Raw genomic sequence first — 25053 nt, 5'->3', positions numbered from 1 at the left:
TAAGGAGAGTTCCAGACAGGCCTTCGATGCAGCTCAGTCATGGAGAGAAGATGCTCATCCCTGGAACTGCTTCCTGGTGGCATGTTCAGATCCGAGTACTACAGCCCTATGCCAGGCAAGAAGGCCCTGTCTGGGTAGGATCCTCAACACCTGGGGATGTACTACTGCTGTCTGGGCTCCACTGCCTTCTGTGCTGACTCTGAAGGCCTCGCAAGGGCTTGGCCTCATGGGCAAGGAGCACCTTTTTCCTTCCCTGGGGAAAGCCAGGCTCTGGTTGGAGCGAGAGGCATCTGCACTTCTCAGGCACCAGGGGGAGCTACAGCAGCAGCTACCTGCAATCAAGAGCCCTGACCCTTTTGCCTCAAAGTCTGGCTCCCCCTCTGTCAGGGCTGGGGCTTCTTTCCTTCCATCCACTGATCTCAACAATGATGGCTGACTCCCATTTCTCTCTGTGCCCGGCCCAATGGCTTTTACAACTTTATTAATACTTTCCCAAACTGGCTGACAGACAAATTTATACTGAATAGCTACTATGCTAACCTTATCTACCATTCTACCCTTTGTTGAGCATTTGCTACTTGCCAGGTACTTTGTTAAATATTCAACACATTATTTCACTGGATATTCCCAACAGCCCACAAAATTGGTATTATAATTCTCTATGTTCACATGTGAAAACAAAGCTCAGAGAGGTTATTTACTGTGCCCCTACTGCATTGTTATATTTTACCCTCCTGACAACCAGGAGATAGCACCTCCGCCTTAGGGATAAGGAAGCAAAAGAAGAGTGTCTTGCCTTCCTCAAAAGTTACATGATAGATACGTGGTGGTGGGTGGGGCTGAAGTTTGAACCTAAGCTTTCTAATTCCAAGCCTGTTGCTTTCTCAGCTCTACACTGTGCACTCCCTGACTGTCACGTTCCCACAGCAACTCAGCCCAGGGCTCAACTCAGCTGCGTGTAGGGTATGCTGCAGTGGCTCCATGATGGTGAGCCATGCAGGAGGCAGTGGGCCTGGGAGTGAAGATCATACCTCATCACAGTCCTCTGTTGGCTACTTCTGTTCTTAGAGAAAAAGGTCTTTACCTTTTCCTCTAGGATCTGCCTGGAGGGGTGGTGTGGGGATGAAAAGCAGTAGGGCATCAAAAAGGAGGACGTAAGCAGAGCGGCAATGCCAGCATCTGTCTGTGGCCGAGCAGTATAGCAAACAAAGATAACGTTCTCTCCCTTAATCAGCAACCGCTTGCCCTAAGTGCTCCCTCTGGCACTGCAGAATCCGCAGGTGTGTGGTTATCAGCCGGATCCCCCAGCCTGCGGTGGTGAACATACTGCAAGGGACACAAAGGAGCTTCCAAGTGTCTGGCACGAGCACATGTCCCAAATCTGCCCGTTCTCTTGGGGACAGCACATACTCTCTTTTCCAAATTTCCCAGGACAGGCAACGATCATAGACCCCTAGCAGTGGTGGGGGTGCTGGCAGCCAGCCCTTTGGCCCCCACTCAGTCTCCACAGCCCGACTGCAAAGCTTTCTTCCACACCCGCATCCCACCCCTTGATAAACAAATTGTTCTCTGTTCCATGGGCCTGCTTTCTCCTCCAGCCGTGCCTCCTCCACATCTGCCCACTCCACAGTTCTAACGCCCCTGTATTCCCTGTCTGCACATTATCAGCATTTAAAGCCAGAGAGTTGGACAAACACATCCATTCTTCTTCGAGGTTCCCATTCCACAAGCAGGCTAGGACAAAGAAAACATTCCTGCCAGGACCCCCCAAACCACTGGACCATTCAGTCAGCAATTGAAACTGACACTGTGTAAGTTATGTCCCATTAAGGGGGCTGAGAGGCCCAGTTGTCTCCTTTTCATTCAGCTAAATGCACCTACCCCCAGGAGCAGTCATCAGCCACAACCTTAGAGGAACTGCCATCTCAGCACCCACATAAACACTCCAAGATGGAAAGTAAGACTGCAACTCCAGGACACACTCCAGAAAGTCGAACTTTTGAGAAGGCTTAAAAAATTGAGCAGAGGGAAATGGTAAAGATTCTGGACTTTGGAGCACAACAGATCTAGGTAGTAATGTCAACTTCATCTCTTCCTAGGTTTGTAGCTTTGAGTTTTCACCTCTCTGACCCTCATGCTCCTCCTCTGTGGAACAAGGATAATACTAACGCAATTGCTTGGAGTGGTGGTGAGGACTAAACAATGTTTGTAAAGCACTGAAGATGGAATTGGGCATAACAAATGGTGTATAATTGTTAGCTATTATTGTCATTAATGGCATCATCATCACTGCTCCTGCTATAACAGCAAAGTGATTGTGTTTCTCGAACCTTACATCTAGGATCTGAGCAGGGAAGCTGGGAGGCAACTTTTCAGAGATCTGGCAGAAATGGAGCTAGTGCTTGTGAGATAGAAGTGCCCATTAAAGCCCATCTAGTACAAGGCATCTTCTCTTGAGAGTGAAGGAGTCTTGATTAGGGCCAGGAGCAGTCACTGGCTGGTGCTACAATCTGCTTTAAATCAAATTCACCCAGCTCACTGTCTGATAACAGCCTGATTAAGGAAAATGGGTACCATAAATTTGATTCAATATTTGAGAAGAGAAAAGGAGGTGGTCATGTATCATCGGGGCAAAGCCCTTTCATGACAGCAGGAACTTACTTGCACTCAAGAGTTGTGAAAAAGTAAAGGCATTTTGGGGGAGTAGGAGTAATGCAGGAGCAGGCAAGGTAGAGAAGAGCTATGGCCAATTACAGACTCCACACCCTGGGTTTCTAGCAGAGGAAGGAATGCTTTACACTAATGTACCTGATTCCAGAGGTTTTCGCACTTCCTTTTCCTCTGAACTCCTGGGCAGTTCCCCATGCATCTCAGGTTCAACAGACTCCAGATCAAACTCAGAGTGGCTCATCTCCTAGCCTGTTCTTCTCAGGCTCCGTTATCTTGGCTAAGAGAATTGGCATCCACCTGCCTGTGAGCATCCCCAACTTTCCACTCACTTAAGTCCCACTGACTTTACCTCGTTATCTCTTAATTCTGTGCTGCCCTCTCTATTCCCACAGTCACTGCTGCCTTGTCCAGGCCTTGTTTTCTTTTACCTGGATTATGGAACACCCTCCTACCCAGACAGCATCCTCTAGCATTGTCCATGCCAATCAATCCTGAGCTTTAGAGCCTCAGGGATCTTTCTAAAGTGCTAACTGCCCATGTAATTATTCCACTTAAAAACATCCTATGACTTAACAGTATTTACATAATATAATCCACATTCTATAGATTGGCATTTGAACCCCTTCATGACCTGTCTTTTTATACCTTTCTCTCCAGTCATTTCTCCCCTCATTTCTCTCTTAGATACATTCTCTCTGTACCCTAATCCACAGGATTGCTTTTGGTTCCCTACACAAACCAACCATCTGGGATCTCTAACTTCTAGGACTTTGTTTTAACTCCTGCCTTCCTCCTGTTCTCTATAATCTACCTAGAAAAACCCACTTCAAGATGCAGCTCAAATGTCATCCTCTGGCAAGCATTACCTGATTATGGAAGTAGAGGTACTTACTTCCTAGTCCCTCATATACTCCCTTAGTGTCCCCCTGGATTATAGATTGTTATCTGTTTCTATTTGTCTCCCAATCCCCTAAACCAAAGGGCTCTCACCTCAGTCAGAACATGTGTTCGCATCATCTACAATCCCAACACTGATCCTCTGATGTGCACAACAGGGTCCTAGCACATAGAATCAGAACTAACATGTTAAAATTTAACTCATGTTTTTCCATGGAAGGATTCCATATGCTTCTTGCAAGGAGCAGTGAGTCCTGACAACAAATCTATTTCTTATCCTCAGAATCCATTAGGAAGCTCAGCACTGACAAAACTTCTAGAATCAGCACTGTTCAACAGAACTTTCTGAGCTGATGGAGATGCTCTATATCTGCACTGTCCAACACAGTACCCACTAAACACATGTGGCTAGTGAGCACGTGAAATGTGGCTAGTACAAATGAGGACTGAATTTTTCATTTTATTAAATTTTAATTAATTTATACTTAAAAAGTCACCCGAGGCTAGCAGTTACTATATTGGACAGCAGATCTACATTCTCCTCAGTAAGGAGCCTTCCTAGGAAATAAACATTCCCTCGCTAATTTAGCTGTTATTTGCCCCTGCCCTTGCTCTTGGGGCTCAAGGGATCGGATACAGTGGGATGGGTGCCTTACAAAGTGCAAATCCACAGAGGGCCCTGCATGGCCAATGATTCCTGTCTACCTGTAGAAGGTCTAGGAAATTCCATCATTCTATAAGGACTGGAGCCCACAGGCTGACTTTATAGACAGCCCCAGGCTGCACTGGTGGATTCCAGGCAAATAAGGAGGTCAGGCTTATTGGGCCAGTTCTATAAACCCTGACAATATTAGAATTGCTAACCGTAAGTCAAACATTTAGTTGGCCCAGAGTTAAGGAGGAGATAGGAATTTGACAGGAACAATGAATTAGAGGCTCAAGACAAGGGGTTAGGTCATCTGCAAAATCAGATAGCTCTGTTTACAGGACAAAGTGTCAGCTGGGTTCAAAGCTCTGTCATTTACAGATTACCCTGAAGCCAGTAAGCATCACTGAAAAAGGAAATATTAGAAAACCAGGGGAGGGTATCAGCACCCTGATCCCTCCCTCCCTCAGCTGTGCAAAGGGTCCTTGAGGGTCTTGGAGCTTTACTCTCAGCCCAACACTCCCCCTGTCTTTATGCCATGGTAACTGGATAGCAAAGGCGGATGTACTTTGGTCCTGTGTAGAGAAGTGTGGGGGCTAGTACCCCATCTCCTTCAGCTTTCATTGATGGGGGTACCTTTTCTCCTCTCTTTCTTGGTGCTCTGGAATCCCATGGCTTCCATTTTTTAAAACTGTTCAATAAAGGTGAATTACTGAAATGTCTATTACAATGAGATTTAAGCTTTATTTTTCACACAGACAAATTAATAAGTCAGAAAAGCTGTACTAACAGATCATTCGTTCTGATTTTGGGGTGTCACTATGTGCTCTAGATCTTCAAAGTGAGTGAGTAAAAGATTTGTGCTAGAGAGGGAGATTAGGATCCTGACCAGCTGATATGAGACATTATGCTAAAAAACATTGACAAGAATGGCTCAGTCTCTTAGTCCCATGCTGTTACCATCTCACTGCATCTCAGATACAGTGACAGAGCCTAAGCTTTGACACCAGGCAGGCATAGGTTCAAATCTAGGCTCTGGGTTCAAACTAAAAATATTCAGGGCACGTCTCTTTGAACTTCAGTTTTTTCATCTATACAAGAGGCGTAACCACACCTATAATGCTGGAGGCTGTGAGAAAGAAAGAAGACAATCATATAAAATACCAAACCCAGGGCCATCTGGGTGACTCGGTTCCTTAAGTGACCAACTCTTGGTATACTGGCTCAGGTCATGATCTTAGGGTTTGTGAGATCGAGCCCCACACTGAGCTCTGATCTGGCAGTGAGGACCCTGCTTGGAATTCTTTTTCTCCCTCTCTCTTTGCTCATGTTCTCTTTCTCTCTCTCAAAATAGATAAACTTTAAAAAAATGCCAAGCCCAGTGTCTGGCACACCGTAGATACCACAGTAACTTCTAGGTCTTATTCTTGAATTGTAAACCATAGATCAGAGCCCCCGCACCTTATAGATGAAGTTTAGAGTTTAGATTTTTGTTTTTCCCAGAAATATTCTCTTAACTCAATGATCCAGATGTGATTAAAAAAAAATAGCTTAGCACTCTGCTAAGGCGTGTTGCACAATATTATTTCTTTTTCACAACTACCTTGTTGGGGGAAGTATTGGTATTATCCCATTTTATAAATTCAGAATCTGGGGATCAGAGACCATGGTCACAAAGGTGGTCAGTGTTAGAGAGAGGATTCAAATCCAGCTTCGTGTGTGGCTTTAATGCCTATCCTTTGGAGTGTCAGTGGGGGCACTCCATCTCTGCCTTGCAGGAATGACAATGGTTTGGTTGTTTGGGACTTCCTCCCCAGCCAACAGCCCTTACCTGTGTAGCTCCTCATCAGAGGGTGAATACTTGGCAGTGACATCAGCCAGTTCCCCAAAGATCTGTTTGCTATAAACGGTGAGGGAGGACAGCAGGATTAATTCCTGCCATGTAGAGCTCAGGAGGCATGTGTAATCCTTGATTGAGAGCTCGCAGAAAAAAGGCAGTTTCTTGATCCAAGCGATCTGCCTGAAGAGCAGCTCATCGGCTAGGCGGCAAAGCAGAGCAAAAAGCTCTGCCTGAGTCACAGCATACCTGGGGGTAGGGACAACAGAAAATTACTTCCAGTGGCCAGAGGGTGAGGATTGGGGCACAAGTAGAGGCTACTCCTAAAAGTAGAAAGGGTCCCTGGCAGTAGGCTCCTTGCCCTTGATCATGGGTCTCCAGCTTTTCAATTGAGTCTAATGATAAAGGGGCAGGACTGGAGCCAGGAGCAAGCTCAGGGCTGGAGAAGTGGGTATGGTGAGAAAAGGTTGTAGAAAGGAAAGGAGGCTTGGAAATTTGTGCAATTATTAGGGAGTATGTCTTTTAACATTGGTGTCCACTAGTTCCACGTGTTAAGAGAAAATTCTGTCACCCTTGCACTAGTTTTGGCAATGAGAGCTTCATTAGGTCAGGTCTGCTGCCCACCCACCCAATAAAGGGGCTGACAACAAAAATGAGCCTGAGGCCAGATGGGAGAACGAAAGAACAAGTTCAGAAGCTTTTCCCTGCTCTCATTGCTCCCCCTGGTGGTGAGAGTTCAGAAACTAAAGTTGCTTAGTCTTTGTAGGTTACTGCTGAAGGGAAGGAGCAGGGTGTATCTCTGGGCTGAATGAGACAGGGTCCCACTTTTCTATCTCTCATGGCCCCTTGGCATGACTCTTCCCCACACCCCCACATTCAGATTTACAAATATTTTGTGCGTCCTTCCTGTGAGCAGATCTTTGAATTTCCTCTTCTGATATTGGAGACTAGCTTGAGAAATCTCAGGATACATCCTGGGAGTGGGGGTGTCTAAGCTTGATAGCAAACGGCCTGTGCCCCAGGCCAAAGGAATGGGTACAGCAACTGGTGGGCCTAAAGGCTAAAACAGTATCTACTCAGGTAGAGGTGACAAAGGATTGAAAGAGTATTCCTTCCACCCATGCAGGTGTGTACACAGAGCACAGGGCGGCGCCAGGCTACCAATGGGTACATTGGCTAAAGATGCAGATAGTCCACAACCAGTTAGTGCCTTGAGTGCCTTGTTAAGGAGCATGAACGTCATGTATGATTATCCCCAGAATTATATCTCACCTCTGACCCAGAGCCAGAGAAGCACTCAGATCCATCCCAGAGCCTGGCTTACCTAGGCAGGCCCAAGCAGAAACAAGTATCTTTTAATTCCAATTCTGTAAGGATTGATAAACAGCCCTAACTCTGAAAAAAGATGCTCAAGAGAAAAACAAGGGACCACTGACTTCAAAAATATATACAGATTTGCCCTCTGATGCTTGAGTCATCACTCATTATCCCCAACTCATTCCGAAGCCTACGGTATTAGCAACCAGGGATGAAGGTGCATGTGGGGTGGAGATCATGTTGAAGTTGCAAGGGCTAAATGAGGCACTCACCCATCTTCAATCAACATGGGCGTGCCCAATGGCTCCAGGTCCTCTGCTGATACCAGCTGGTGAATCAGACTGTATGACTGGGGATCCAGGCTGCGAGCTTGTGGGGGCAGAAGTGGCGAGTGGGTAGAATAGCTAAAAAGGTGCGGTATATATTGATAGTGTGGAGGCACAGACATCCCCATGTACTGCTCCCTGAATGCCATGAATCCATTTAGTTCCACAGACCTACTGAAAAGAAAAGTCTCATGTCAAGCAGAACCATGACAGGTCTCCTGCCTGCTCAAAGGAAGTAAGTGATAATGTGGCTAAGGTGTTCTTTGGCCATGCAGTCTGTCTTCATCAGGGACATAATTAACGGTTACATCCATGTCTCCCCTACTAGACAGGGACTCTGTACAGGTGTGCGTATGTGTGACATCATTGGACACCCAGGACCTGGCAAAATAGGTACCAAATCAAGAGTGGTTGAATAAATTCTCTGTATAGGTGCCACATTTGAAGAGATTTTAATGGATCCTCAGACTATGATCCACAAAGGTGAGGGAATATATTTTTTTTACCACTAGGAAAACTAAGGCACAGACAGTCTAAGGGCATTGCCAGGCCACAAAACAAATCCAGCACCTACCAAGGAACCTGGCATGTGGCAACAACTCCCCTAACATTCAAAAGAAGGAACAATAAAGGAACAAAAGAAATAACTGAAACAAAAAGGAACAACTGAATGAATAAAAGTTATAATAAAATACCAAGAGAAAAGGCAGGTAAGAATCTGGAGGCAGATTCTTGGTATTTTCCTGGAGAAATCTAACCACTAACCACTGGAAAAATCTAACCACTAACCATTGAAGAAATCTAACCACCCTGTTACCTAAAACAAAAATCCTGTAACTTTACCTAGATGCATTTCCTGTAACATGAATTGGCATGCTTTGGCGATGGCCTGTTTAGTAAGTGAAGTTTTAATGGTGCAGCGACATTCATTCATTCATGTGGTGTCTGGCTGCTTTTGCATAATGGTAGAGTTGAGTAGTTGAGACCCAAACTGTATGGCCTACAGAACCTAAAATATTTATTATCTGGCCTTACAGAAAAAGTTTATCAATCCTTATCCTATAAGAAAGACTTTCATGAAAAGGAAATCTTCCCTGGTAGTTGATGGCTACATTTACACCTAACAACTAACTTAACAGCAGCAAATTTAAATAACTAACCTAAAAATTTTCAGTTTCTTAAGATTTATAAAGTGAAAAGCTTCACTCTTGCTGAGGCAAATAAATCAGAACTTAGTCCAATATTGTCAATGTGGTTTGTTTTATTTCAGTGATAAAGTAAATGAGAGAAAAGAGCTACATTTAAAATGTTATTTTGCTGGTGAAGAACGTATGGGCACAGACAACAGCTATGGCACTTTATTAGTCTGCAAAGAGACTGCTGACATTTTCAAGGTTTTTAGCAAAAAGTAGGCTGTGAAGTGCTGCTTGTGTCATCCTGGTCCCCACCCCAAAAGACCGAGGGAACAAGAGTACAATGGCTGAGACAGCCCAAGGTTCCTTGTGGGTCTCTCTACTCTTTGGGTGATCCCTAGATGATGCTGGGTTTGCCTTGAAGCTCACCTGGAGGACAGTGTAGAGCCCGGGGAGGGCTGGTTGCTCTCTGAAGCCCTGTTCCCAGGGGAACTGTGGTCGCTGTCACCGTGGTTGCTCCAGTGATTGGCTTCTTCCTCAAATTCCTGCCCAGACATGATCCTTTCGATCTCTTCCTCTGATATCTTTGACAAGGGATTGACACGTTAGACTGAGTGCCCAGGATACCCTCCGTTCCTTCTTTAGGACTGAGAATGTATTTAAAACTCAACAGGGATTCCTAGTACTCTCTAGAGAGAAACCCAGATTCTCTCCCCTCTACCTCCATACTCCAGGGTCTCAGTAATCTCAGGACAGCTCGGTGGCTTGCGCCTTAGCACCACAGCTCACCATAACCTTCCTCTTGTCCATTTACCCTCCTCTCAAGGCACAAAGTGTCTACGTTCTTCAACATTCCTCTTTGTCTTTCAGTCTATTCTTTCCTACCTCTGAAACACCACTCTTCAATAATAAACTCCTACATGCCTTTTAAGACCCAATTCAAATGTTACCTTCTTTGTGAACCCTTCTATCACTACCTAGACAGAATTTTATCCCACTTAGAATTCTGTGGATTCTAAGATAGGCAGAATAACACAAGTGATTAAAACTATGAATTCCAGAGTCAGGCCACCTTTGTTCCAACACAGGTTCTGCTACTTTCTAAAAGTTGTACAATCTTAGGCAAGTCACTTACTTATTTTAACTAAAATTCTTTCATCTGTGTGGTGGACAGAATAGTATCTGTCTCATGGGGTTGTTGTGAGGATTAAATGAGTTAATATTTATCACATGTTTAGAAAAGGGATTAGCAATATTTATGGAAGGCTGACAATGACATCTTCATCATTGTTATTTTCATAGCATTTACAGTAATGTATCATAAGAATACCCTCTATTAGACCTAAGGCTATGATAGAACCTAGAAAAAAGTACTAAAAAAATTCATGTTAGATAAATAAATGTTCACTTATTAAGTACTGTCCATGAAACTCCACATGGATTTTCTTAGTAAGAAAGACATTCCCAAGCCTACTGAATAAATAGGAAGAAACTCTAGCTCAGACAAGTGAATTGACTTGCCAATGATCACACTGTGTGCCCATGTCTGGGGAGGAGTTTGAGGCAGAGGCCAAAGTATCCAAGTATTTAGTTCATGACTCTAGCCACCATACCATAAAGGGATCGAATAAACACATTTCTATACAGTGCTTAACCCAGAGTTGAAGCCTAACTGGCAAAACTTAGCACAGAACAAGAGCGAGTAGTAAGGAGGAAGGGCCAGATAAATTTTTATTTCTTGTTTCTATAGAAAGCCTGGGAAGACATTTTCTCTGAAGTCTGTCTGACTGAAACCTGCATAACTCTTTGTTCCAGCAGCCTATGAGGAAACCTTGAGCTGCTCTGATCATAAATACAGGAGGCATTTAGAACTGGAAGCCAGCCAGCATACAGGAGTTGGAAGGAAAACAAGAAACATTTAACTGGTACACAAGTTGAGTGATTGGTCATAAATAACTTAGATTGTATACTGAATCGGAGGGGTAGTCTTTATTCAAGCACATGTAGCAAAACAAATCTTTCCACTTAGGGATCTTTAGAACACTGAAATCACACATTTTGTAGGACACGTGAAGACAAAAGGTACTATCAAACTGTAAGACATTTAGTGAGACCCTGACTGAAACAGGCTCAGTGATGGTAATAAGACAGAGCTTAGAGGGCAAGGAGGTACTTGAACTAGGTGAAAAGAACCAGTCCTGGTAAATCCAGCTGGGAGCTGGAGACAAAGCTGTGCTGCATCTGTCTCTTCCTATGTGTCCCACAGGACACTGGGCCATCAGTGATATATTAAGGGGATGGAACATATCAGGAGTGCTTATATCTAGGTTCAGATCTTATCTGTCTTTTCCTAACAGGGCAAGTCACTCAAATTTTCTGACCCTTAGTTTCCTCACTTGTACAATGAAAATAATACTACCTCCTTCATAGTTCAGGATTCCCTCACAGGGTGCAAAACTGAGCCAGACAGACTTGGGAGGTTAATCTAAGATAAAATTATGAGGTGCAAGTACACAACAGGTGCTCCATAAATGGTAATTCTATCCCTTGTAATTAAATACTTGGAGATCACAGCTTTCTCTTCCTCACAGATCATCTAAAAAAGTATAAGACAAAAGAAAATTATATGCCTAATAGCAAAATGTCAAATGCAATGATAAATGAAATAGGGATGTTTTTTCTGAGCATCAGCTCCCTCAATTCTAGAGAGAACATAGAGTCTAGAGACATAAGCAACTGAAAATTCCTGGCATGGTGGGAGAAGGGTACTCAAAAGTCACTGGGTAATACTGGGGAAGGTTTTTCATTGAAGAAATGTTCAAGAATTCTTCCTGATGCTCCTGGGTGGCTCAGTGGGTTAAGAGTCCAATGCTTGACTTCTGCTCAGGTCATGATCTCACGGTTTATGAGTTTGAGCCCCGCACTGGGCTTTGCACTGACAGTGCAGAGCCTGCCTGGGATTCTCTTTCTCTGTCCCTTCCCTACTTGTGCTTTCTCTCTCTGAAAATAAATAAACTAAGAAGAAAAAAAAAAAAAAGAATTCAGCAAAGTTTCAGGATACAACATCAACACACAAAAATCAGTTGCATTTTTATATACTAACAATGAATCTGAAAAGGCAATTAAGAAAACAATCTCAGTTACAATAGTATCAAAAAGAGTAAGATATTTAGGAATAACCATAATTAAAGGGATGAAAAACTGGTATACTGCCGAAAGACATTAAAGATATAAATAAACGGAAAGACAGTCTGTGTTGGCAGATTGCAAAACAACATTGTTAAAATGTCCATACTATCCAAGGTGATCTACAGATTCAGTACAATCCTTATCAAAATTCCAATGGCATTATTTTTTGCAGAAATAGAAAAAAAAAGTCACCAAATTCATATGGAAACACAAAGAACCACAAATTGCCAAAACAATCTGACAAAAAACAACAAAGCTAGAGGCCTTACACTTCCTGTTTTCAAAACATATTACAAAGCTACCGTAATCAAAACAGTATGGTGCTGGCATAAGGACAGGACTATAGACCAATGGAACAAAATAGAGAGCCTCCAAATAAACCCACATATATATATACTCAAAAGATCCTTGATAAAGCTGCCAAGGCTACACAAGAATAGTCTCTTCAACAAGTGGTACAGGAAAAACTAGATATTCATATGCAAAAGAATGAAATTAGATTTTGATCTTTTATACTACATACAAAAATCAACTTAAAATGGATTAAAAACTTAAATGTAAGACCTGAAACTATAAAACTGTTAAAAGAAAACAGAGAAAAAGCTTCTTGACATTGGCCTTGGCAATGATTTCTTGAATACGACATCCAAAGAACAAGCAACAAAAGCAAAAATAGACAAATGGAATTACATGGAACTAAAAAGCTTCTGCAAAGCAACGGAAACAATCTACAAAGTGAACAGGGAACCTACAGAGTAAGGGAAAATATTTGCAAACCATTTATCTGATAAAGGATTAATATTCAAGAGATATACAGAATTCCTACAACTCAACAGTAAAAAACCAAATAACCTGATTTAACAATGGGCCAAAGAGGAGCACCTGGGTGGCTCACTAGGTTGAGCGTCTGACTCTTGATGTTGGTTCAGGTCATGATCTCACAGTTCTGAGAGTGAACCCTGTGTTGAGCCCCATGTTGGGCTCTGTGCTGCGCATGGAGCCTCCTTAGGATTCTCCCCCAACCCCTCTCTCTTTCTCCCTCTCTCACCCTCTTCCTCTGCCCCTCCTCTCCTTATGTTCACATGTCCGCCCTCTCTCTCTCCTTCTCTCAAAAATAAATAAATAAATAAATAAATAAATAAATTTTCAAAAAGGGCAAAAGATTTGAATAGACAAAAATAGACCCAAAAAATCTCCAAAGACATGTGAACAGCATAGCCAAAAGATACATGAAAAGATGCTTAGTGTCACCAATCTTCAGAAAAAAATGCAAATCAAAACCACACATCTATCCAGAACGCCATTATCAGAAAAAAAAAAAAAAACCAGGAAAAAAAGAGAAAATAATAAGTACCAGAGAAGATGCAGAAAATTGGAACCTTTGTTCACTGCTGGGTATGGAAAATGGTTGTGGCCATTATGGAAAAGAGTATGAAGGTTTTTCAAAAAATTAAAAATAAAACCACCATATGTGCCAGTAATCCCACTTCTGGGTATTTATCTAAAAGAACTAAAATCAGGATCTCAAAGAGGTATTTGTACTCCCATGTTCACTGCAATATTCACAAAGGGCTAAGAGATGGAAACAATTTAAATATCCACTGATAGATGAAACAGAATATGGTATATACCTACAATGGAATATTATTCAGCCTTAGGAATCCTGTCATACGCTACAATATGGATGAACCTTGAGGATATTATGTTAAGTGACAAAAGGTGGTCCTAGTAGAACAAATACAGTATGATTCCACTTATATGAGGTATCAAAAGTAGCCAAACTCTAAGAAAGACAAAGTAGAATGGTGATTGCCAGGGAATGGGGAGAGGGGGAAATAAGGAGTTGCTGCTCAGTGAGTATAAAGTTTCAGTCATAAGATGAAAGGTTCTATATACAGATGTAAATGTGCTTATAGTAGACAACACTGTATGGTATACTTAATTTGTTAAGGAGATAAATTTCATGTTTTATGTTTTTTAACACACACACACACACACACACACACACACACAGAATACCTGCATATAGGCCAAAATAAATCAAATTAACTTTCAAGAAATAGATATGATTTGAATAAAAATATCTGATTAAAAAAAAGACAATGAATATAGCATATACCCAAACCCCATCTGAGTGCGTGCACAAACGAATCATAAGCTCATGTGATAGGAAATGCCCCATATATCATCAGCAAATCTCTCAAAATGACTGTGAATTCCTGTCTTTCTCTCATTTCCTCACATTCAATTAGATAAATCCTATATCAATTTTACCTTTTAAATATCTCTTGAATCTATTCTCTCCCCTTCAACCTATACTATCATTGCTCCACTGAAAACCACTATCTATATCTCTTGGCTAGACTGTCAAACCCTCTGAATTGCTTTTTCTCTGCCCCCAGTTTCACTGACCCTTACTCAGCTCCTCACAAATCATTTCTACTGGGAGAATGATCTTTCTAAAATTCAAATCTGACCATGTCTCCATCTCTCTACTTAAAAGCTTTTAGGGGTTGCCTCTTGGTCCACACCAATAATCCCTAAGCATGGTCCTGCCTACTGGTGTCCTGTGGGATTCACTTGTTGGGTCAGAAACTGATCCAATTTCCTTCCTTCATGAAGTTGTTCTTCTGCTGCCAAGTAAGAACAAGTGGCGTAGGTGGGCTGTACAAAGGCTTTACCTAAGGAGCTATAATCAAAGAGAGTTCAAGGCCATTGTCTAGAGAACAGATTCCAAACTCAAGGCACCTGCCTTATCTCCTGCCACTCCATTAACATGTGTCCAGTGCTCCAGCCTGACTGAAAAAAATCCCTGTGATTTCTTGAAGATACACCTTGTGGTCTTTTTATATTCTGTTCTGTTTAGCAGTATTAAAAGATATTTGACTCTCTACCCCTTCCCAGTGTAACTAATTCCCCCTTTTCCTTCAAGACTCAGTTCAAGCTTTCCCTTCTCTAGGAAGCCTTCCCTCAATGTCTTTGGTCCCCAACCATGGCTCCAATCCAAACAGAAAAGATGCCCCTCCTTTCTGTACTCCCTGGGTATCTCCTGTTACCACCACTGTACTCTGAACGTCTGTTTACACATCTGTCTCTTCCACTAGGCTGAGTTCACAGTATAGAGGACCTATACAAAGTAGGTACTTAGTAAATATTTGTGAAATTAAATGGGTATTATCATTCCTACTCTACAAATATAAGGCAATAAACTTTCTGCTGATGTATCTTTAGAGACACTGAACAGCAAAGTAGTCTTACTGATTTCTGCCAGGCTGTTTTAATGACATAAAAAATTCTCTGGATGGTTTAAAACCAGAATTGAGTTGACTTCTTGTGAAATCCTTGGGATGGGTTGAGGAAATCACAAGAAAAGCTTTAATAATTATCTTACATATTTAAGATTTTCAAAGTACTTTCATACCAAGCTCTAAAAGCAGTTTTACAGCAATAAAAACAAAATGGCTCCCCCCAGCAGGAGAGGAGAGGATCAAGGTTAAGTAGCTACAGGAACATCTGGGGACCCTGGGCTTCCAGGATGGATAACAGGGAGTGAGGCCTAGAACTCACCTGGACGGGCCCAATGCTCTTATTCCGGCCTCCAGGCATGCCATCTTCTCTGATTGCTGGAATGAAACAGAAGTCAAGACAGTTAAAAGCATACCCACAGAAGTCCAGGAACTTTAAAAACAGAACTTATTTGGCCAAAAGCACAAAGTAATAATTTGTGAAATCAAGATTAAAAAGCAGGCCTATCTAGACCCAAAATATATGTACTCTTTTCATTATTCTAGGCTACCTCAGAGGCCATTACTTTTGGTCCCCCCAGGGTAATGGACACACACTGTACACAATGCATACATTTAATATGCTCAACAAAGATGAGAGCACTATTAACAGTCCCACAGTTACAAATATCCCACCAGGATGATGCATCTGAAGGTTCAGCAAATTCAAAGAGAAGGATAGAAAAAATATTTCCATTAAAAAATATATTTATTCTGAAGGTGGGGGGCATAAAAAGAGGGAAAGAATCTCAAGTAAGCTCTGCTCTGTCAGTGCAGAGCCCAATGCAGGGTTCAATCCCACAAACCATGAGAGCACGATCTGAGCTGAAATCAGATGCTTAACAAGAGCCACTCAAGCACCCTGGGGATATTTCCATTTTTAAATAAAATATATATTTTTTAATTTCCAGGCTAAGTTTGAGTCTAACTTGTAGGATAAGAACAGGTTTTTTGTTTGTTTTTTTAATTAATCAAAATTTTGATCTGATTATGGTTTCTCCCTATAAAAGCAGTCAGCAGAGTTCCCTTGCAATTGTTTCCTGCTCGGGTGATTCAACAAAAGGAAGAAGTTATTTAGCATTTTCTAACTATAAAAAGCATCCTTTAAACAGTGCCAAGAATAAGAGCTACTAGTACTATTGCCATTACTGTTTATGGAGCACTTAATATGGGGGCACAGAGAAGAAACTTCTGACCTACAGTAAGGTCTATGGTATCTGGCAAAACTTTCTGGAAAAGAGGACTTCTGAACTGAGTCTTAAAGGATGAATAGCATTTTTATGCAAGCAGTAAAAGGGTGAGTGAACAGTACATAGACAAGCTTCAGGTTGAAAGTAAGCATGGAGTGTTCTTTCTGGAAATTTCCAAGTGGTTTGTCTTGGCTGAACCTTGTGTGTGTGTGTGCATGTGAGTGCAGAGTAGCGAGAGATGAAGTCGGAGGTTGGAGAGGCCAGGGCCCAGATCACAGGATAGCCTTTAATGTCAAGGCAGGAGTACGGACTTTAGCAGAGGAAGCCAAGGATAAGATGGAATGCAGGGGATGAATGTGGTTAGGTCGTCATTTTCTAAAAATCTTTATGATGGCCACTGTGGAGGTTGGCTCGTAGGAGGCAATGTTAACAGAATATAAGTTAACAGCATCACGTGCGAGTAAGCTTTGCTGTAAATATATATACATATATAAATAATATACCTGCTTCCAAATAAATTAACACTAAGAATCTATAAAGTCCTTGCGGCAGGGTTGAAGGTTCCAAGCCTAACTCTCAGTTCATTTTCCTTAAGGCAGACGTCATTCTCAGTAAGCTTAAAAAATGACACAGTTCAGATTAGACAAGCTTGGGTCTAAATCCTGTTTCTGCCTGGTCTATGTAATTATAGACATGTTTCTTCACCTCTCTGAACCTCAGTTTACTAAAGAATAAAGAGGGGCGACTTTAACCTATCATACTGATATTGTGAGGACTACATATAAATAACAGCTAAAACATTGAGCCTAATGCCTGGCACATAAAGGAGGTACTTAGTAGCTAATCCTTCCCTCTATCCAGCCTCTTTTCCATAAATGCAGTAGTTAAAAAACCAAGGTTCCATTCTCAGCTTTGCTGGAGCCTTAATATCTTCATCTGGGCAAAGGAGACAACATAGTCTGCTTTATGCTTTATAAGGCAGCTGTGAATTCAGAGTGGGAAACATACACAGCCTATATCAGAGCCAGATGCATACTGGTTTTTGTCTGGAGGCAATCTTTCAACCTAAAATTCCTTAAAATTCTTTTTCTGCTCTTCCAGGGTCAATGACAGTGTTCAGACACTACTATTTCCAATACTGAGTTCCCCACGTCTTTGCTTCAGCTCACAGAACAAAGATCTATCATTGGCAGATCCAGTACTGAACACATTTTACTTGTCTTATAACTGAGGAAGGAACTCAACATGTTTGTCTTTTTGTTTAAAGGGCCACAAATCTTAAAGATTTACATCTCACCAATATTTTATTCTGATATTTAAAAGCTCGTGTTGTTCCTCAACCCTACCCGGACTAAGGAAACTCATACATGATGGACATCTGTTGTGTTTCAGGTACTATCCTGGGTAAAACAAACCCATGAGGAAAATACTAGTATGTCTCCCACTGAACAGATAGATGAATCTAAGGCTCAGAAAAATGAAGTATTTTGCTTATGGTGACAGAAACTAAACAGCAGAAGAAGAATCAAGGTTGGAACCCAGACTATTAGACTAAGTCCAGATTTCTTTCTTTCCAGAGCTAGTTTTCCCCATAGTGTGTCTGCATACCATTGGGAAAAACAAAATTTTAGCTGTTGCACAGATAAACTCTCAATTACACATGTATCTCCTAACATGCACTAAAAAAAATACTGATTTTTCCATTCACTGAGATGATAAAAAATTCCCTTTGAAAATTAACTTTGATTTAAAAAATTTTTGATTTGGGACACCAGGGTGGCCCAACCAGTTAAGCATCCAACTCTTGATTTCAGCTCAGGTCATGATCTCATGGTTTGTGAGACTGAGCCCCATATTAGGCTCTGTGCTGACATCGCAGAGCCTGCTTAGGATTCTATCTATCTCCCCCGCCACCCACCGCCCCTACCCTGTTTGTGCTTGCTCTTTCAAAATAAATAAACATTTAAAAACTTAAAAAAAAATGATTTAAAGAAGAATATAAGTACTTGTTTAATCAAAGATGGTAAAATTTGTCAAGACGGCATGAAACTACCTGAAGTGTGTGAAGTAACAATGTGTCACCGTGCCTCTGGGTCATATTTTAAAGCTTCTCATGTACCCACATATATGGTATCACATTTAATCCTCACAACAACCTTGGAAAGTATCCATTATTACTATCCTATGTAGTTTAGAGATGAAAACACCTGAAGCTCACAGAGGAAAAGGGACTTGTTCCAGGCTACTCAGGGAAGAACTGACAGAGCTGGGATTTCAGATTAGGTCTTCTGACTCTAAAGCTGTGCGTGCTCCTTGATGCTTCACTGAGCTAAGGGCAAATTTCTCAACAGGGATGAGAATCTTTCTGTGGTGAACTGATTTAAAAAAACAAAAACAGGGGCGCCTGGGTGGCTCAGTCGGTTGAGCGTCGGCTTCGGCTCAGGTCATGATCTCACAGTTTGTGGGTTCAAGCCTGGCGTCGGGCTCTGTGCTGACAGCTAGCTCAGGGCCTGGAGCCTGCTTTGGATTCTGCGTCTCCCTCTGTCTCTGACCTCTCCTGCTCATGCTCTCTCTCTCTCAAAAATAAATTAAAAAAAATTTTTTTAATAAAATGAAAAATTAAAAAAACAAAAACAACAGGCTTCCAGATGCGAGATAACGGGTGGATTTGCTGCACTTCTTGTCCTCTTGTCCCAAGCCCAAGAATGGCAGCAGCTATGGCTCTTCTATCTGCTCAAAAGAAGCACAGATACTTCTTCTGTTCTGGAACTCATGTACCTATCATTCTTCACTTAGACCTGGGCAGCCAACCCAAACCCAGAAACAGAAAGGCGAGTAAGAGACAAAGCTAACTACATCGAAACCCACTGGTGGGTCCCTTTGGTCTCCGAGCTAAATCCAAGCCTGCTAACTTGGCATTTAAGACACTCCTATGGTCTGCTTCCTCTGGGGTTCCCCATCCTCATCTCTTGCCACAAATGTTACACTGTAACTACAGAGAACTATTTGTTAAGCCTTGACCACACCATGCTGTTTTATACAGTTTTCCTTCTGCACATATTGTTGCCTCTACTCAGAAAATAACTTTCTGGTGGAATAATCTGGCAACATCACCTTACCCAAGTAACACCACCTCAACCAAGTGATTCAAGTTATGACCAATAATGGGACAAAGTACACCATGCACCCTTGATACGATGCACAAAAAGGACAGAGCATTGCTTTTGTGGCATTCTTGCCAAAAATGTATAACCTGAACGTAATTGTAAGGAAACTGATAAACCCAAGTTAAGGAATATTCTACTTGTTTTCTTCAAAACTGACAATATTATTCAAACAAAATAAGACTGAGGAACCATTTCAGATTAAAGGTGACTGAAGAGAGGTGCCTGGGTGGCTCAGTCAGTTTAGCATCTGACTCAGGCTCACGTCATGATCTTGCAGACCCTGAGCTCAAGCCCCACATCGGGCTGTGTGCTGACAGCTGGAGCCTGCTTCAGATTTTGTGTCTCCCTCTCACTCTGCCCCATCACTCTCTCAAAAATAAGCAAACACTAAAATTACATAAATAAATAAAGGAGACTGAAGAGACATAAAAGCTAAATGTAATACAGGATCCTGGATTGGCTCCTAGATTATAGAAAACATCTTGCTATAAAGAACTCTGAAGTAATTGGTGAAATTTGAATAAGGTCTGCTAATTAGATAATAGTATTATACCATGTTACATTTTCTGATTTTTTTTTTTAAATTAGAAAGAGAGCATGAGTGAGGTTAGAGGCAGGGAAGACTCTTAAGCAGATTCCATGTTCAGCAAGGAGCCCTACAGTGGGGCTCAATCCCACAACTTTGGGATCATGACCTGAGCCAAAATCAAGAGTTGGATGCTCAACTGACTGATCCACCCAGATGCCCTTCCTGGTTTTGATAATAATACTGTGGTTATGTTAGAAACAAAGAAGAATGATGTCTGTAACTTCCTCCCAAATAGTTAAGAAAATACACGAACACATATACTCTCTCTCTCTCCCTCTTCTGCTCCCTCCTTCTCTCCCAGCCTCCTTCCTGCCTTTTGTTTCTCTCCCTTCCCCTCCCTCTCTCTCTCTGGCTTGAAGAGAGGGAGGAGGGGAGTGGTTTTTAAAAAGCTCTTAAAAAAATTTTTTTAGTGTTTTATTTATTTTTGAGAGAGAGAGAGAGACAGATAGACAGCATGAGGAGAGGGTCAGAGAGAGAGAGGGAGACACAGAATCCAAAGACAGGCTCCAGGCTCTGAGCTGTCAGCACAGAGCCTGATGTGGGACTCGAACTCACGAACCGACAGATCATGACCTGAGCTGAAGCCGGATGCTCAACTGACTGAGCCACCCAGGAGCCCCTTTAAAAAGCTCTTAAGGGGTATGGTTGGTTCAGTCAATAGAGCATGCAACTCTTGATCCTGGGGCTGTGAGTTCAAACCCCATGCTGTTATGTGTGGAGATTACTTAAAAATAAAATCATAAATAAATTCATAAACAAATAGCGGTTTAAGTTTGTAAGCAGCTTGAACTTCAATGCCTTCAAGATTCTGCTCAAATACTGAGATTTTTCAGTGCTCCATTTTTATCCTGATAAAGCGGAATGGCGATGCCACATGATTATTCTCACAATGCAATTCTACAACATTACCTCCTCCAAGAAGTTTGCCTTAAACTTTTTATTTTTTAACTAGTGGACTAGTAAGTTATGAGACAACAAAGTTGAGGAATTCTAAATTTTCTCACATAATTCTTTTTTTCTCCACTATTTTTTTAAAAAATTTTTTTAATGTTTTATTTATTTTTGATACAGACAGAGACAGAGCAGGAGAGGGGGAGGGGCAGAGAGAGGAGACACAGAACCAGAAGCAGACTCCAGGCTCTGGGCTAGCTGTCAGCATAGAGCCCGAAGCGGGGCTCGAACCCACGAACATGAGATCATGACCTGAGCCGAAGTCGGAGGCTCAACCGACTGAGCCACCCAGGCGCCCCTCTCCACTATTTCTTAAGTGACAAATTCTCTCATGAGGCTCAGTGTATCTTCCTTTTTCCTCCAATCAGACTAACAATATTTCCCCCATTTCATTTTGTGCTCTGGCCCTCCTACCAGAGTAAATCCACCAAAGGAGAAAGCATCTTACCTAACTGGGTTATCTGTTGAAGGACACAAGAAAAAGTGGGACTTGGCCATGGCCCTTAAGGGGCACACTGTCTAACAATGATGGGAACAGACAAGTCAAGAGACAAAGATGGCACAAGGTGATCAGGGCTATGGCAGAGGGTAAGAGGGGCTGCAGAAGTTAAGGAGCGTCACCTTTCTGGTGAGGGGTGGTGCCAGAGAAAGCGGCCTAGAGGATGTTACAAAGAGAAGCTGAGCCTCCAAAGAAAAGTACATACAACCAGGTGAGCAGATGGAGATAAATCATTCTAGGAAAATGAAACCACATGTGTGAAGTCCCCCAAGCCTCAGATGTCACTGAGTTTTTTTTGAGAACAGGAAGGAATGTGAATTGTGTGGGGAGCAGCAGAGGGAGAAGGGAAGGAAATGGCTGATGCTAGAGTCAGAGGGGCTTTGAAAATCACTCTGAAGAGCCAGAACTTAGCCTGTAAGATGGCTGAGGAGGTAACACGTGGGAAGTAATGGAGTGGTAGCGAAGAGGTACAGAGGGGGCCTGGCCTCCACTCACTGCCTTTCTTTAAATTTCCCTCACTGGCTGCTTATTAATTTCTCAACTAGACAAATCCCACATATGGAGAAATATCTATGTCTAGAGATGGGGGACAAGAGAGGGCTGGCTTATACATGGCGGTTGAATTTTTTTTGAACAGTTAAGTTTTTAAATTTTGACGTAAGTTTTGACTTACAGAAGAGCTGCAAAAAAATAGTACCTAGAAACCCTATATACTCTATACCCAGCTTCCCTGTCTGTTAACATAGAACCACAGACTATTCATCGAAACTAAGAAATTAACTTTGGAACAATACTATTGACCAAAGTATAAACTTTACTCAGAGTTCCCCACTGATGTCCCCTTCTGTTCCAGAATCCAATCTAGGATCCCATATTGCATATAGCTGCCATGTCTCCATAGTTTCCTCCAATCATTCCTAGTCTTTCCTTGTCTTTTGTGACATGGCCAATTTTGGAGAGTATTCTGTATAATGCCAGGTATTTTGAAGAATGTCTTTCAATTTGGATTTGCCTGTTTTCACATGATTAGGTTGGGAGTGATCCATCCCTGTGTGTGTATATGTGTATCTGTGCCCCTACCGTATCATATCAGGGCGTACATGTGTCAATATACTGGTGACACCGACCTTGCTTGGCTAAAGTGGTGTCTGTCAGAATTCTCTACTGAAACTTATTACTTTCCCCTTTGTAATTACTAAATATTCTGGGGCTAAGCAAATACTCTGTTTCTATTTAAAACTATGCTTTCTTATTTTAGTATCCATAGGTGGATCCTGCCTAGAGCAATTATTACTGTTGTGTTTATTTGTATTTCCCTCATGCCTTCTACACTTATGAATTAGAATTTTTCTGTAAGAAAGGATTGTTACTCCTCTATTCAGTGAGTCTATCAGTATGAACTCATGGGTATTTTATTCTTAGGGTTATAAACTAACATATAGCCATTTTGTTGCTCAAGCTGCTCTAACTTAGGCTACTGGAAGTGCTTTCAGGTAGCTTCCATGACCTTGTGATAATGCTTCCTCCTGGCCTCTCCCTTCTAAAATACAACACATCATTCTAACTTTCTGGCACCACAACATGCTCCAGGCTCATCTTATATTTTCCCTGTCACAGCCCCAGAATCACCCAGTCCTTTAAAGAGTCCTGGTTCCTTTTACTGATATTTGGAAACCAAGATCTGGTTTGTCTAAAATTTTTTTCTAAACATGAGTCCATACTGATGCTTCCAATCTCGCACAAGATTGGTGCTTCATTCTTGCCTTACTCTTTCCTGATTTATAATTTCTTTCTCTGAAGTGAGAAAATGGACTCTCATTATCAACAATATATTTACTTGCTTGTTCAAGTAAATATATTGTATACAAATGAAGTAGTGACAGAATTCCTAACTCATGATCTTGAAAGAAACAAATTTATAAACTAGAGAGCTTTATTTGTATACAGTTCTTTTCGTCTTTGACCTTACAGTATATAGTCAAAACACTGTTTTCCAAGGTCAGCTCCTTTCTTCCCCATTTCCTTCAATTTGGCCCTGTGATTTACCTGTAATATCAGTTAGATTCATTCATCACAGTGTACATTCTATCTTTCCCCCATATACTTGTTGCTTTTAAACAAATTTATATACAATAAGATTCACTTCTTTAGTGATGCATATTTTTACAGGTTTTGACAAATGCTTAAAATTTTATGGCAAACACCACAGTTCCATATAGAAAGTTCGTTCAACCCAAAAACATTCCAAAGACAACTGCAATTTTAATTCTGCTTTCTCAGCACCAACCAGGAGGTGGCAGGATTTCTCTCTGAGAGGCAGCTTCACAAGGCCAACTAAGCCACTCAGTAATGCATGTAAAGGGACAAAGCGAGGCGGTTCCCACCCCTCAATACTCCTTGTGTCATCTTCTCCTGGCTATGGTTACAGGCGTTATGAAGGTAAGCTTCTTCCCTGAAATAGGAGAGTTTGGTTAGAAGGTCCAGAGTCTCATATTCCAACTAAATAAGCAGGATTAATCATCAGAGAGAAGGCAACCCATGAATACATTTTGAGAAAATACAGTGAGGACAAAAAATGGATATGAAAAAACTGGAGACCAAGACCAAGTCAGATCAAAGTGGGTAGATGCTCACAGACTCTCTCTTCAAGACATGACTTGTTTGATAGTGGTGGCTGGGAACCATTTCTGTAAGGGGAAATGGACAGTGTGGAAGGGAGAGGACTTTTAGGTAGAGGAAAGAACCTGACTGAGCACAGGCAGGATAATGCACAGCATGCTTGAGGCACAGGAAGTAAATTCTGGACAGAAAATATGATTAGAAACACAGAAGACAAAGTTGGTAATAATTTAAATGCCTTATTACAGGTATTTATCATCCAGGAAACACAGGGCATTCCAACACGCAAGTAGCTATGCAGTATGGTAGACGCTGTGAAGTAGCACATTGTCTATGTGGGTAGGTACAAAGTCTGCCTGATCAATAACGAATTACAACTTAGTAATTATTATCAATATAATCACCACTGACCTATCTACTGGCAAGGCATTTTACCTCTCCTAGGTGCAATTACAAATTGAGGGTAATATTTAATAATAATAGGTTTGTGCATATTCAATGAGACAATGCATATAAAGTGCTTAAAAGTTTCTGATATACATAGTATTTGATAAGTATTTGTATTATAAATAAATTGTAAATGACCTAAATTTATATAAATGCCCTTTTATAATTTTCTTACTTCATAATAGGCAAGCTTTCAAAGGATTCTTCTTATCCCACATATAATTAACAAAACAAAAAAAAACAAAAACAAAAACCAGGCTTAACTATATAGCTGGTTGTCTGCACTTATTAA

General features: G+C 41.6%; 1 protein-coding gene across 2 annotated transcripts in view; it reads right to left on the bottom strand.

Moving 5' to 3' along the window:
• The window catches only part of NR6A1 (nuclear receptor subfamily 6 group A member 1), a 215697-nt gene that overhangs the window by 10497 nt on the left and 180147 nt on the right, over positions 1–25053 (bottom strand). The window contains exons 4-7 of one of the 2 annotated variants that reach the window (XM_029919824.1): positions 15583–15638; positions 9256–9410; positions 7640–7867; positions 6045–6299 (exon numbers count right to left, since the gene is read on the bottom strand). In XM_029919824.1, coding sequence (XP_029775684.1) covers positions 6045–6299; positions 7640–7867; positions 9256–9410; positions 15583–15638 — 694 coding nt within the window. The remainder of the gene's footprint in view (positions 1–6044; positions 6300–7639; positions 7868–9255; positions 9411–15582; positions 15639–25053) is intronic. The other variant, XM_029919825.1, reaches the window with a different exon arrangement.

Source organism: Suricata suricatta, chromosome 13 (assembly GCF_006229205.1).
Source record: "Suricata suricatta isolate VVHF042 chromosome 13, meerkat_22Aug2017_6uvM2_HiC, whole genome shotgun sequence".
NCBI lineage: Eukaryota > Metazoa > Chordata > Mammalia > Carnivora > Herpestidae > Suricata > Suricata suricatta.
The sequence above is the reverse complement of the archived record's forward strand: the minus strand, read 5'-3'. Positions and strand labels throughout refer to the sequence as shown.